This window comes from Nannospalax galili, unplaced genomic scaffold (genome assembly GCF_000622305.1).
Source record: "Nannospalax galili isolate Female #2095 unplaced genomic scaffold, S.galili_v1.0 scaffold948, whole genome shotgun sequence".
NCBI lineage: Eukaryota > Metazoa > Chordata > Mammalia > Rodentia > Spalacidae > Nannospalax > Nannospalax galili.
The window spans coordinates 758,918-772,425 of record NW_008358192.1 but is presented as its reverse complement, the minus strand read 5'-3'; the positions used below and the strand labels follow the sequence as shown (position 1 = coordinate 772,425).

At 48.7% G+C, this 13,508-nt stretch overlaps 1 protein-coding gene across 1 annotated transcript in view; it reads left to right on the top strand.

The window, feature by feature from the left end:
* Positions 1-33: 33 nt before the first annotated feature.
* Nfkbil1 (NFKB inhibitor like 1) overlaps positions 34-13,508 on the top strand; it is a 14,854-nt gene continuing 1,379 nt past the window's right edge. Inside the window, exons 1-3 of the mRNA XM_029557881.1 lie at positions 34-206; positions 629-905; positions 2,519-2,544. Coding sequence (XP_029413741.1) covers positions 150-206; positions 629-905; positions 2,519-2,544 — 360 coding nt within the window. The 5' untranslated portion in view covers positions 34-149. The remainder of the gene's footprint in view (positions 207-628; positions 906-2,518; positions 2,545-13,508) is intronic.

Here is a 13,508-nt window from a genome sequence, read left to right as displayed (position 1 = left end):
TTTCCGCCCAAAACCTGCCGTGGGTGCTTGCACCACTTCCGGCAGCCTGGAGCGTCTCCTCCCTTCCCGCCTCCCTGCTCCGAGCGACTTAAACCCAGGCCTGGGGCCTGCAGCTCTGAGGGTCCTCGGGGGGGCGGGGAGCTGGGCTGATGAGTAACCCCTCCCCCCAGGTCCCAGAGGAAGAAGCCTCGACGTCTGTCTGCCGGGTACCCTCTATTCAATTTCTACATCATTCTTTGAATTTGTGACTTTTTTAAATTCAAATTTTGGCTGATGAAAATTTCCCCCCGTCCGGCTTGAGTCTTTTTTTTTTTTTTTTCTGGTCCCCAAAGTTCATAATTAACTTTTTTTTTAAAGCCCCCTCCCAGGGCTCTTAAAACGATTATGTATCATTTTCTCCAAAATTGCATCCAAAATGAGTTCTGTGACCTCAGCTCCAACTCCAGGGTTTTTTTTTTTTCTCGTCGCCAAAGTTGTCCGCTGGTTAGGAATGAGAGTTTGACATAGTCTTCATCTTTTCCTGGGGATGTGCAGGGAGACAAGGGATGGGAGAAGGAAGAGGGCAGGTTGGAGATGGAGGAGAAGCGCCCAGGCTGGGATCCTGATGGTTTTTTTTTTCCCTTCTCAGCCCAAGAGTTCCATGGCCTCTGCTTCCCGCCGGCAGCGCCGAGAGCGACGCTTCCGGCGCTACTTGTCTGCGGGGCGGCTGGTCCGGGCCCAGGCCCTCCTCCAGAGACACCCAGGCCTGGATGTGGATGCTGGGCAGCCCCCACCCCTCCACCGGGCCTGTGCCCGCCATGATGCCCCTGCCCTGTGCCTGCTGCTGCGTCTTGGGGCTGACCCTGCACACCAGGACCGCCATGGGGACACGGCTCTGCATGCTGCTGCCCGCCAGGGCCCTGATGGTGAGTTGACCCCTGGGGCGCTGGTCATGGGAAGCTGGTTATGGGAGGCTGATCAGATCTGAAATGAAAGCCAGGTAGTGGTTGAGAAATAAGCTAGCCATTGTGGTGTGGGGTTTGGTTTTCTTGAATCAGGGACTTTCTGTTGTACCCCAGGCTGGCCTCAAACACTGCAAGTCTTGCCTCAGCCTCCCAAGTGCTAGGATTACAGGTAGGTGTCACCACCCCCAGCTTGCAGCTAGTCTTAAAATTTCCTGTCTTTGTAGATAAATGACTACTTTGTTTCTTCACTGGTTATTTGCCTGTAGCACAAAAGGTAGGCGGCTGTGCAGCTGAATGTCTGGGTTCAGTTCCCAGCCACAATAAAGTTTTCCCCAAGTTTAGTCTGTACCTCCCTGTGCAGAATTGAAACAATAGCAGCCTTTGCTAAGAAAATTCTTACAAAGTAATTCATTTAATCCTCAAAACAACCCTCTGAGATAAGTATTGATATTACCCCCCCTTCCCAGATAAGGAAACTGGGCATTGAGAAGTTAAGTCCTTGCCAGAGTTCCACAGCTATTCACAGGGCAGAACAGGGGTTGGAACCCATGCAGCCCCAGTGGCTGGAGTGCCCTGTCTGACACGTTATAGAATTGTACAGTGATTGTGCCTATGTTCAGAGTACCATGCCAGCACATACTCAGTTTTGGTAACCAGTGGACATAAGACCTGGTATGTAGTAAGTACTTAGTAGATACTGGTGATTTACTGCTCCTGTGGTTATGAACAGATCCGTGTTCCTCCACATACAGTTCTGAAACACTGCAGGACCAGTTTTCATCAGTCTGCCACCCAAACTCAAGTCACAAAAGTGCAGTTAAGACCGATCAGTGGCACAGCCCAATAACCCCAGCACTTGGGAAGATGGTGAGGATAACCTCAAGGCCATCCTGGGCTAGGGCATAAGACATAAGACTCTCTCTAAAGAACAAACAAAAAAATCTAACCTAGCCGGTCGTGGTGTCTCATGCCTTTAATCCCAGCACTCAGAAGGTAGAGGCTGTGAGTTCAAGGCCAGCCTGTGAGTTCAAGGCCAGCCTGGTCTATATAATGAGTTCTAGGACAGCTGGGGCTACTGGAAGACCCGGTCTCAAAAAGACCAAAAAAAAAAAAATCTAACCTAAACAAGGAGACTACTGCTGACTTGTTTTTAATGTACTACAGGCAATGTTCAGATGTTTCGTACCAGAAACATGTCTGTGCTTGGCTTCCTGGGACTCCCTCCCCCTGAAACAGGCAACCTAATTTGAAGAATGTACTTTTAGATCAGTTCTACCAAATTCCAAACTGAAAAAAAAAACATGGAACCTGCCTGTTGATTTTGCAGTACCATAGAAGTAGCTCTGTAGAGCACCACCCTTACTAAAATCCCATCTAGAACCTTCCACCTAGCGGAAAATATCTAGGTGGGCCTGTACCCTAACTTCTCTGAGTCTGATTTGCCTCACTAAGACGGAGGTTGTGGTGATCAAATGAACCACAGTTTAGTTGCATTTTTGGTACTTGATGATTCTATTTTTATGTAACTCAAATAAGGATTTCTTTTTTACTTAAAGATTTGTTTATTTTACCAGGTGTGGTGGCACATGCCTTTAATCCTAGCAGAGGCAGGAGGATCTCTGAATTCCAGGCCAGCTGGGGCTACAGGGAGACCCTGTCTCAAAAAGACCAAAAAAAAAAGTGAAATTCACTGCACTCTGTGTCGACACAGCACCAGAGGTTTACCATCCCTGGCCACTTTAATCTGACAGGAGAAGAGGTGGCCTCGTTCTAAAATGACTGAGCATCCGGTTCATGTTCCACTCACCTTTCCACCCTCACCTCCTGCCGCACACCCACAGACTCAGCACTCCAGCTGCAGCGCTGTCTTCAGTGACCCTGAGGACGGGTTTCACAAGCCTGCTTATCACTAACCTTCTACCTGCCCTGCCAGGAAATGGCAGTGACAGGCTGGTAATACACAGGCAGTGAAAGAATTTACCAGAGCTGGGTGTGGTGGCACATGCCTGTAACCCCAGCACATAGGAGGCTGAGGCAGGTGGATCTGGAGTTCAAGGCCAGCCCTTGACTGCATAGTGATTTTGAGGCCAGCCTGAGCTATATGAGACCCTGCCTCAGAAAAAAAAGAAAAGAATTTGCCAGAGACAGGAAAAGGCCACAGTAGAGTTTATTCAGTACAGCACAATGCAAGACAGAGAGAAGCAGTCTGCACAGAGGCCTCCAGTTCCTATGGGCAGTCAGGAAGTGTTGGGATGGCACTGTGCCCTGGTTATCCAGGTGGGACATCTGTGTGGGCTCATGTCTGGGTGCTCAGGCAGACGTTCCATTCTTTTACTGAGGAGTAAGTTTTACAGTATAAATTGTTTCTTCCTGGCACTGGTTATCGGTACAAGATACCACAGGTTACTGCGGGTCAGACTCCTGATGGTCCAAGTTGCTCATTAAAGAATATAGTTCTCTACAGTGCTGTCATGACACCAGGAGAGACTTAGCAAGACAGGACTTGTTAAGTTTATCTCTTCCTTTTTTAAACATTTAAATTAATTCTTTTTTTGGACAGGGTCTCACTATATAGCCCTCGCTTGACCTGGATCTCACTATTTAGACCACGCTAGCCTTGAATTCGCAGACATCTGCTTGCCCATGCTTCTTGAATACTGGGATTAAAAGTTTGTACTACCGGCCAGGTGTGGTGGTGCACGCCTTTAATCCCAGCACTTGGAGGCAAGTGGATCTCTGCGAGTTCAAGGCCCAGCCTGGTCTACATAGTGAGTTCCAGGACAGCTGGGGCTACAGGGAGACCCTGTCTCAAAAAGACCAAAAAAAAACCAAAAAATTTGTACTACCACACCTAGCTAAATTAATTTTTTAAAGATTTGTATTATTTTTAATTATGTATCTCTGTGTATGTGGGCATGAGGGCAGGTGCTCATGGAGGCCGGAGGTATCAGATCCCCTGAAGCTGGAGTTATAGACAGTTGTGAGCTGCATGACATGGCTTCAGGGAGCTGAACTTGGGTCCTCTGCAATGGCAGTACATGATCTTTACCATTGAGCAATCTCTCCAGCCCCTAAATTAATTGTGTGCGTGTGTGTGTGTGTGCGTGCGCACATGCTGTGAGTACAATGGGCATGTGCCACACACGTGTGGAGATGTTCGTATTCGACTTCTGCCTTGTTTGGGACGGAGGCTCTTGTTCTTTTTCGGCTATGTGTGCCTGTCTCGCTGGCTCAGGAGTGTCTTATCTCCACTTTGCATCTTCCTGAAGACGCATTGGGATTACCAACACATGCTACCACACCTGGCTTCACGTGGGTCCTGGGGATGGGATTACCGACACATGCTACCACACCCGGCTTCATGTGGGTCCTGGGGATCCAAGCTCAGGCCCTTACACGTGCATGGCAAGCCCGTTTCCCTCTAAGCCATCCCTCCAGCCCCAAGGTTAACTCTTTCTGGTCTTGCTTAAAAGCAACAACAGCCTTGCTCTGAGCCCAGCCTGCTCTGAAGTAAAACAGCCATGTTCTGAGGCCAAAATGGCTCAACACAGCCATCTGTCACAGCAGTGTCCACATCCCCCCAACAAGACAGGTCAGCAAGGTCAAGGCATTCACAAAGGACGGAAGTCATCTTCTGGAATTGCTTCAGAGCTGAGCAGAGGCACTGAGGACCCTCACTGGCCTTGCTGATTGGTCACAGAGTCATGAGACCACAGGACATAAAATACTCCAGAAGCTCTTTGGGAAGGGAGGTAGAGTTGCTGTCACAGGAAAACAGAGGTCAGACTATGACACCAGATCCTGGGTGGTAGGAGCCAGTGATGAGGTCAGTGGTAATGGCTACTGTCCCTAAGACAAAACCACCTGGAGCCTAAAGACCTGAAGTCAGGAAGTCACCAGTTGTACCACGAGGTACCTGACCAGGGGCCAGAGACACAAAGCAGAATTAAAAACAAGAAAGGGCTGTGAGAGCTTAGAGCCCACCCCCACCTCCCACCCCACCCCAAAGCTGCTGAGGACTTGACCCAGCCAGGAGGCCTGTACTGTGTGTTGGTTAAGACCCTGGAGTGAAACAGCTGTTTTTGTTTATGGCTGGAGTGAGGGGCTGAGGGGCATCTGAAAGCAAAGGAGGTCTCTCCGGAGGCAGCACAGCTGGGGGCATGTGGTTCTGAGGCTTGAAATAGCAGTGGCTTAGTCAGAATAGGAAGCTGTGAGCACCAAGAGAACCATCCCAAGACAGGACTGCATTGTGGCCAAGGCTCCTTCTGAGGAGGTCCCGAGTGTCTTAGCCCCAGCCAGGGCAAAGGAGGGGTTGGCCCCTTAAGACGGAGGAATGTGAGCAAAGTCATTTGAGTAGCCCTGATCCAGCACCACCGTCACCCTGGTTCTCTACAGGGAAAGAAGGTTAAGGTAGACACGCAGGGACAGGTGACGACATGGAAATGACGAAGACAGGCAAAGAACGCAGTAGTGATCATTAAGATGGGCAGAACCTCTATCATCTATCTATCATCTCTATCATCTCTCTATCATCTATCTACCTATCTAGCTATCATCTATCTGTCATCTATCATCTCTCTATCACCTATCATCTAGCTAGCTAGCTATCATCTAGCTATCATCTATCTACCTATCTATCTATCTACCTATCATCTATCTATCATCTATCTTATCTCCCGGGATCCAGCAGTGTGAGGGTACAGGAGTAAAAATGGGGGCCATCCTTGAAAGGGGAAGGGTCCTTTAGGACATGGTGGGATGGAAAGAGAGAGCTTGTAAAATTATAGCATAGATCTCAGAAAGGAAAGAAAAGTAAGCTCCTCGTCAGGGTCTGGGAGTGTTTAAAAAGTGGGTTTTGGGGCTGGAGAGATGGCTCAGTGGTTAAGAGCACTGACTGTTCTTGCAGAGGACCCAGGTTTGAGTCCCAGCACCCACATGGCGACTACGAACCGTCCTTGACTCTAGTTCCAGGGGAATCCGAAGCCCTCTTTTGAGGGCACTGCATGACACGGGTGCACTCACATACATTCAGGCAATGCACTCATACACATAAAGTTAAAAAAAAAAAGTGGGTTTCACTTGAGTGCCCTCCCCCCCAAAAGAAGAGACTGAACTCTAAGAGGCACATAGGAATGGACTGTGTGAACTTTTCAGAGTAGGACAGTCCCATGTGTGGACAGATGAACTCATGTTCGCAGGTCTTGTAGCTTGGCCGCAGTTGAAGATGTGAGGAGGTCTTGACAGGGCCCAGACAGCTTTGAGCCACCTTTTATCCTGAGGAAGGTTTAAGAGACTCAATCCCCAGGTTAATGTGAATCAGTCCTCACCCTGGTACTGGGTGAGGGCCTGCATGGTTTGTCCCTGCCGCGTAGCAGCCTGAGACAGACAGCAAGTCTCTGGATCTGACAAGAGGTCTTCCTGGAGGAAAGGCCAACCGTGAAGGGCTTTACAGGGCTGCGGGGGCTGTGGACTTGGGGGCAATGCGGAGCCCGAGTGCAGGTGGAAGGAGGGCGCGAGCCTGCCGAGCTGCGAGCGCAGAGAGAGCCGTGAGGCCTTTAATGGCGAGATTCCCTCTCAGTCATCCAGAAGGTTGAGGGCGCCGAGCCACATAAGAGATACTTCTGGGTTTCAGGAGCTTTACTTACTGAGTGATGTTGGAAATGAAAGCCAGGCCTTCATCAGACTAAAGGGAGTAGCCAGAGAAAGGAATGAGGTGTTCTCTGAGAGCAGTGTGCTCTCCAGAGCCCTTCCTGCTCTGCCTATCTGAGGACATTTATCTTCTAGAACTAGTAGATATTTGATGAACCCTTGCTTAGGAACATGAGAGTGAAAATCTTTTTTGTTTTTTTGAGACAAGGTCTGGAACTTGCTATGTACCAGACTGGCCTGGATCTCACAGCAACTCCCTGTCTCTGCCTCCTGAGTGCTGGGAGTAAAGGTGTGTGCCACTATGCCTGGCTAAAATCTTTTTTTTTTAAGGTTTATTTATTTTAGGGGCTGGAGAGATGGCTTAGTACTGGGTGCTCTTCCAGAAGATCCAGATTCAGTTCCCAGCACCCACATGGAGGCTCACAACAATCAGTAACTCCAGTTCCAGGGGATCCAATTCCCTCTTCTGTCCTCCACTGGCAGAGGCAAGCAGATCTCTGAGTTCCAGGCTAGCCAGGGCAACACAGAGAGATTCTTGTCTCAAAAAAAAAAAACAAAAACCAATGCCTAAGGAGAATCTTATTGATTTAAATGGGACTGGATTTTAATTCTGTGTACTGAATTTTGACCTTTGGAGTTTTAAGCACCTTTAATCATCATACAGATACCGTCTTCAAGTTTGTGTTCTGCAAACCTCTGAGTGACTTATTCACACCTCCTGCGACGCGGAGGCTTGTTAGTTTTACTCTCATCTCTTCTCCATTTTGGAAAAATCCAGTCATTTCTCCTTAGGAGAAAATCTTTTACTGTACAAAATTCTTTTTTTTTTAATCTAAAAATACTCTTTTTAATCTTCCTTACCAAAAATATATCTTCACACTCATCTCCTTCTTTCATGTCTTTCTCCTACACACTTGTTTCTCTTTGCTTTATTTCCTTCCTTGATGGAAGCTTGAATCTAAATTATATCCACGACATAACTGCTGCAACCCAGGCTTCGCCGCTCACACTTACGCTATAAAGCCCTTGTCTGTGGAACATCTTTATTGCTGCTTGGATTTTTAAAGGCTATTTTTTTTTTTTTTTTTTACGAAATCTCGCAAGAACTACCTTCCTGCCAAAGCAAAGATAACAAGTGGCCTTAGGCAGTGAATTGTCTCAAGTTAGAAGTAAAGGGAGAAGAAATATAGGGGAGTCCAGAACTTTCTATCTAACCCTGTGATTGCAGTTTGGATTCAAAAGGCATCTGTTGTCGTAAAGAGCTGGAGGAGACAGAAAATGGCCACTTTCCCTGGTGGACCCAGGGGTAGAGAGGAAGGAGAAAGGGGGGCTTGGGGGAGAGGAAGAGGTGGGGATGAGAAGAGGGCTACAGAATGGAAGGGGAGGGAAAGGAGAGGGAGACAGTCCAGTGGTACAGGATGGCAGGCTGGACCAAGGGCAGGTGTATTCGGGACAGATCAGTTGGGAACATGTACCCAGAAGTGTGGAGGTCTGCATTAGCCACCTCTTGAAAGGGAAGAATATTCTAGAGGAGGGTTTTTTTTTTTTTTTCTGTCTTCTTTGAGACAGGGTCTCCCTGTAGTCCAGCTGTCCCTGGAACTCACTATGTAGACCAGGCTGGCCTTGAACTCACAGAGATCTGCCTGCTTCTGCCTCCCAAGTGCTGGGATTAAAGGCGTGCTCCACCGCGCCCGGCTAGAGGAGGGTTTTAATTTTTCCCTGAATTCTCTCTATGAAGTTCCCAAGCCAGTGTGTGAGGGAGAGAGTGTGCCTGGGTATACGGAAGGGGGGCAGGTAGAGAGAGCTTCACCGGTGGAGGGGAAGGAGGAAGATGGGAGGGAGATGGGAGCAGAGTTGCCAGGTGGAGGAGTGGCTGGTGGCAGGGAGGCTGGAGGTTGAGCTAGAGCTTGAATGCAGACGAAGGAAGGGCATCAAGGGTGCTGGCCTGGGCCGGTTTTAAAGGAAACAGGCCAGTGTGGGAGAATCTCGAAAGGCACCTCTGATTTCTTCCCATGGCTGAAGGGCCTGTGCCAAGGCCAGGGAGTTCTGGATAGGGGAATCCTGGAATGTCTTCCAAAAGAATGGCAGAGAGAGCCATCCACCTATAGGGTGGAGTTGTAACTCAGTGCACCATTCAGTGACCAGCGTTCCTGGTGTACAGATGGAAACTAGGGCCAAATTTCATTACATAGAAGAATAAGGTGTTTGGGGGTATTTTTTCTTTTTGAGAGACTGAGAATCAAATTTTGACTGTTTTTTGGGAATATGTCTCAGGATGAGAATAAAGGGCATAAGATTCATCTTGGCTCCTACCAAAGATGCAGCACCCACCCAAAAGGCATCTCCAGAAGACAACAGACCTCCCTGTTGCTCGGACTGACCTGACCGAGGCCTGCTCCAAACATGGGCATCATTCAGGAATACTCCCCTGACCCACATGGTGAAGCCCAGGTTCCCTCTGGAGCCAAACCCATCCAGCTGATTAGGCTGGACTGACCCGAGAGGGAAACTCACCCCAGATCATTTATGACAGGACCTGGCTCACTATCCTGGAGAAAGTGGAAAGACAGTTACATATGGGATGTGTGGCTCAGAAAGTCTGATGGAGACAGGGAAACCATTATCTCCAGGGTGAGAAAAGAGGAAGAAGGGGAGAGGAGGGAGTCCTCACAGAGTGTGTGGATTCTCCCCAGCCGAGCATCACAGAGTAAAGAGGCATCCAGAAGGACAGAAGTAGGTTCTCCACAACTGACAAGAGGAACTTCTTAGCTTGTACCCTGACAGGCAGCAGGGGCCAGAGCCAGGGGCCTTTGGGTCTACTGGAGTGCAGCCTCAGCCTTCGGGTCTCACCGGAGTGCGGCCTCAGCCTTCGGGTCTCACCGGAGTGCGGCCTCAGCCTTCGGGTGTCACCGGAGTGCGGCCTCAGCCTTCGGGTCTCACCGGAGTGCGGCCTCAGCCTTCGGGTCTCACCGGAGTGCTGCCCTCAGAGGTACTCAGATGGCCACAGGCCAGTTGGCTAAGCACCAAGAGGAGAGACAAGGAGAGGTTCCAGGTCAGACTGCCACAGTGCTGTTCCAGGAAATGGCAGTGACAGGCGGAGGATGTGCAGGTGGTAAAAGAATTTACCAGCCGGGTGTGGTGGCGCATGCCTTTAGTCCCCACACTTGTGGATCTCTGAGTTCAAGGCCAGCCTGGTCTACATAGCGAGTTCAGGAGAGCTGGGGCTACAAGGAGAATACGTCTCAAAAAGACCACAAAAAATTTTTATTATTTCTATTTTACATGTATGAGTATATTGCCAGCATGTAAGTGCACCTGTGTCGTACAGTGCCTGTGGAGGTGAGAAGAGGCGTCAGATCCCCTGGAACTTGAGTTACAGATGGTTGTTAGCTGCCATGTGGATGCTGGGAATCAAGCCAGGTCCTGTGAAGAACAGTCAGTGCTTTTAACTGCTGAGCCATCTCTCCAGCCCCCTTATTTATTTTTTTAATTTATATGTATGAGTGTTTGCCTGGATGTATGCAAGTGTACCATATATGTGCAATGTCCACAGAGGCCAGAAGAGGGCATTGGATTCCCCTAGAACTGGAGTTACAGGTAGTTATTTGCTGCCATGTGGGTGCTGGGAACCGAACCTGGGTCCTCTGGAAGATCAGCCAGTGCTCTTAACTCTGAGCCATCTCTTCCATCTCTTCAGCCTTTTCTTTTTTTCCTTTTTCTTATTTTTTTTGTCTTTTGAGGCAGGATCTCCCTATAGCCCCAGCTGGCCCAGAGCTTACTATGTAGACCAGGCTGGCCTTGAACTCACAGAGATCCACCTGCCTCTGCCTCATGAGTACTGGGACTAAAGGGGTGCCCCACCACGCCCGGCAAGCCCCCTTTTCTTTGAAACAGAATCCTGGTGTGTTGCCTACGCTGGCCTTGAGCTCCTTGGCTCAAGCAGTCTTCCTGCCCTAGCCTCCCATGCCCATGCAACTGGGACTGCAAGCCGCCTTACCTGCCTGTAACATTTTAGCTGAGGTTTTGTATGTGTGTGTGGTGGTTTTGAGCGTGTGTTTCTTTAGTGCTAGAGATTGAACCCAGAGCCTTGGGTATTTGCACATCAGCAGTACTAAAAGGTGGCGTGTACTTACAGTGAAGGGAAGCAGCCTGCCTGTGTATTCTTGGCATTCCTGTGTTGAGAACAGTTTGGCAAAAGTGCACGTGTTCTTTGACTCAGAAATTCCACTTCTGAAAATCCACCCCAAACAAATATTGTAACAAGTCCACAGAGATATATGTGTGCAGCTGAATGTTTTTGGAAACAAAGTCTGTCAACTAGGGGTGGGGAGATTTGCACACAGTGGAACATTAATTATATAGTCATCAAAAAGAAAGAGCTAGATTCTAGATTCCTGTGGAAAAATAGAAGATGCTAAATGAAAAGGCTGTGAGGCAAGAGGGTTGTGATTTTCAACCAACCAGGGCTACACAGCCAAACTCTCACGGCATCCAAGCCCATCAGCCCCATTTGGTCTGCTTCTGGTTGCTATTAATGTTTTGGGCATGTAGGTTAAAATATTTTAACAAGTGTAATGTGTTTACTCCCAAGTATTCTGCTAATTTAAGTTGGGTGTGGTGGACCATGCAATCCCAACACTCAGGAGCCAGAGGCAGGAGGATCTCAAGTTTGAGGACAACCTGAGCTACAGAGGCATTCTAGGACACCCTAGGCTGTGTGAGACCATGTCTGTAAATACACACACACACACAAGCACAAAAAGAAGGGGGGGAAACTAAGTATTTTCTCTAGGCAGTAAAATGAATTGGGGTATTTTAAAAAAGGAAAACAGAAAGTTGACAGTGCATAGTGTGGTCACACATCTCTGAATAAATCTGTCATGTATGCATTTATGTACACTGAGGCAGGACTGGATGGGACCACAGCAAATTGCTAGTATTTTTCAGTTATTCTTTATAAAGGAATGTTTTAATTAAAAAAAAATATTTTATTCATTTTATTTTGGTTTTTTGAGACAGGCTCTCCCTGTAGCCCCAGCTGTCCTGGAACTCACTGTGTAGACCAGGCTGGCCTTGAACTCACAGAGATCCACCTGCCTCTGCCTCCCAAGTGCTGGGACTACAGGCGTGCACCACCCCACCCGACTTTGTTTATTTTTATTTTATGTGTATTCATGTGTTGCCTGCATGTAAGTACGTGCACCCATGTCGTGCAATGCCTGCAGAGGTAATGCCCTCAGAGGTCAGAAGAGGGTGTCAGATTCCATGGAACTGGAGTCAAGGACAGTTGTCAGCTGCCATGTGGGTGGTAGGAACTGAACCTAGGTCCGCTGCCAGAGTAATCAGTGCTCCTAACCGCTGAGCCATTGCTCCAACCCAAGCACAGCCTGGGCAACACAGAGAGACCCTGCCCTGTCTGAGGAGGAAGGGAAAGAGAAGGAGAAAGTCTTTTTTTTTTGAGACAGGATCTCACTATGTAGACCAGCAGGCTGACCTTGAAGTCACAGACATCTGCCTGCCTCTGCCTCCTGAGTGCTGGGGTTAAAGGTGTGCAGCACCACACCTGGCTGGATCTTTTTGTAAATAGTTATGATCAGATCCTGTGTAATAGGATCTGCCTGCCTCTGCCTCCTGAGTGCTGGGGTTAAAGGTGTGCAGCACCATACCTGGCTGGATCTTTTTGTAAATAGTTATGATCAGATCCTGTGTAATAGAAATGCCCTTCTCGGCTGAACCATCTCGCCAGCCCCAGAAGCCTTACTCTTTAAAACCTATGAGTTAAAAACCTCCTATGCAAGACTGAACACCCCTGGTGTGCACAGTACACGCACATGTACTGTGCCCTGACTCCTCACCCTGATGTGGTTTGGGTGGGAGGTTGGAGCCTTTGATAGCTGAGGTTGGGCTTTTTCATCTTCCTGGCAGTAGCAGGTCAGCCCTGCCTCTGTGCCCTCTTCTGGTGGGTAAACAGTTCTTTCTAGCTCAAGGACCGCCATCCCTTTCCTCCTATATCCTAGGAGACAAGATCAGCGCACACAGGATGGGAGGCTGCCTCGCTTACCTGCCTGTCTTTTGAATGAAGAGGTGGTTGATGGCCACAGCAGGTGGGCTTTGCAGAGAGTAGGGGGCCTAGGCTGACAGTAAAGATGGTACCTGGCTCTCTCATAGTGTATTCACTTTCATCTTCCTGGCAGTAGCAGGTCAGCCCTGCCTCTGTGCCCTCTTCTGGTGGGTAAACAGTTCTTTCTAGCTCAAGGACCGCCATCCCTTTCCTCCTATATCCTAGGAGACAAGATCAGCGCACACAGGATGGGAGGCTGCCTCGCTTACCTGCCTGTCTTTTGAATGAAGAGGTGGTTGATGGCCACAGCAGGTGGGCTTTGCAGAGAGTAGGGGCCTAGGCTGGCAGTAAAGATGGTACCTGGCTCTCTCATAGTGTATTCAGTGGGATCGGGTGCTGGAAGAGGGGAACCCCACGAATGTCAATCTCTATTCCTCCACTAGCTTGTTTCCCTGGTCCTAGGAGAGGGTTGTTTAGGAAGAGCCTGTTCTGCTGCTGGCTACGTTCTGTGGCTCAAGCTTGTACGTGGTCTTCCTCCCCTTCCCTCTCCCATCATCACTTGACTCAGGCTGTTGGAGAAATTCTCCTGAAAACATTTATTTTTCTCAAACTTATTTGAAAGGAAATTAAACATGTTTATATATTTGTTGTGCAGAGCAGTTTTCTAATAGTTTATCTGTCTGATGTGTAGTTTTGGAAGAGAAACTATATAAGGGATCTGTAGTAACACATTTCCAACCAAAACCGGAAAACAAAGAAATCTGATGTTGCCCTAGGTGGCCTGAGCAAGGTCAGACACTGGAATTTGACATAAGGCACTGAGCACACTAAAACTGCTTGTGGAGACAGGTCGT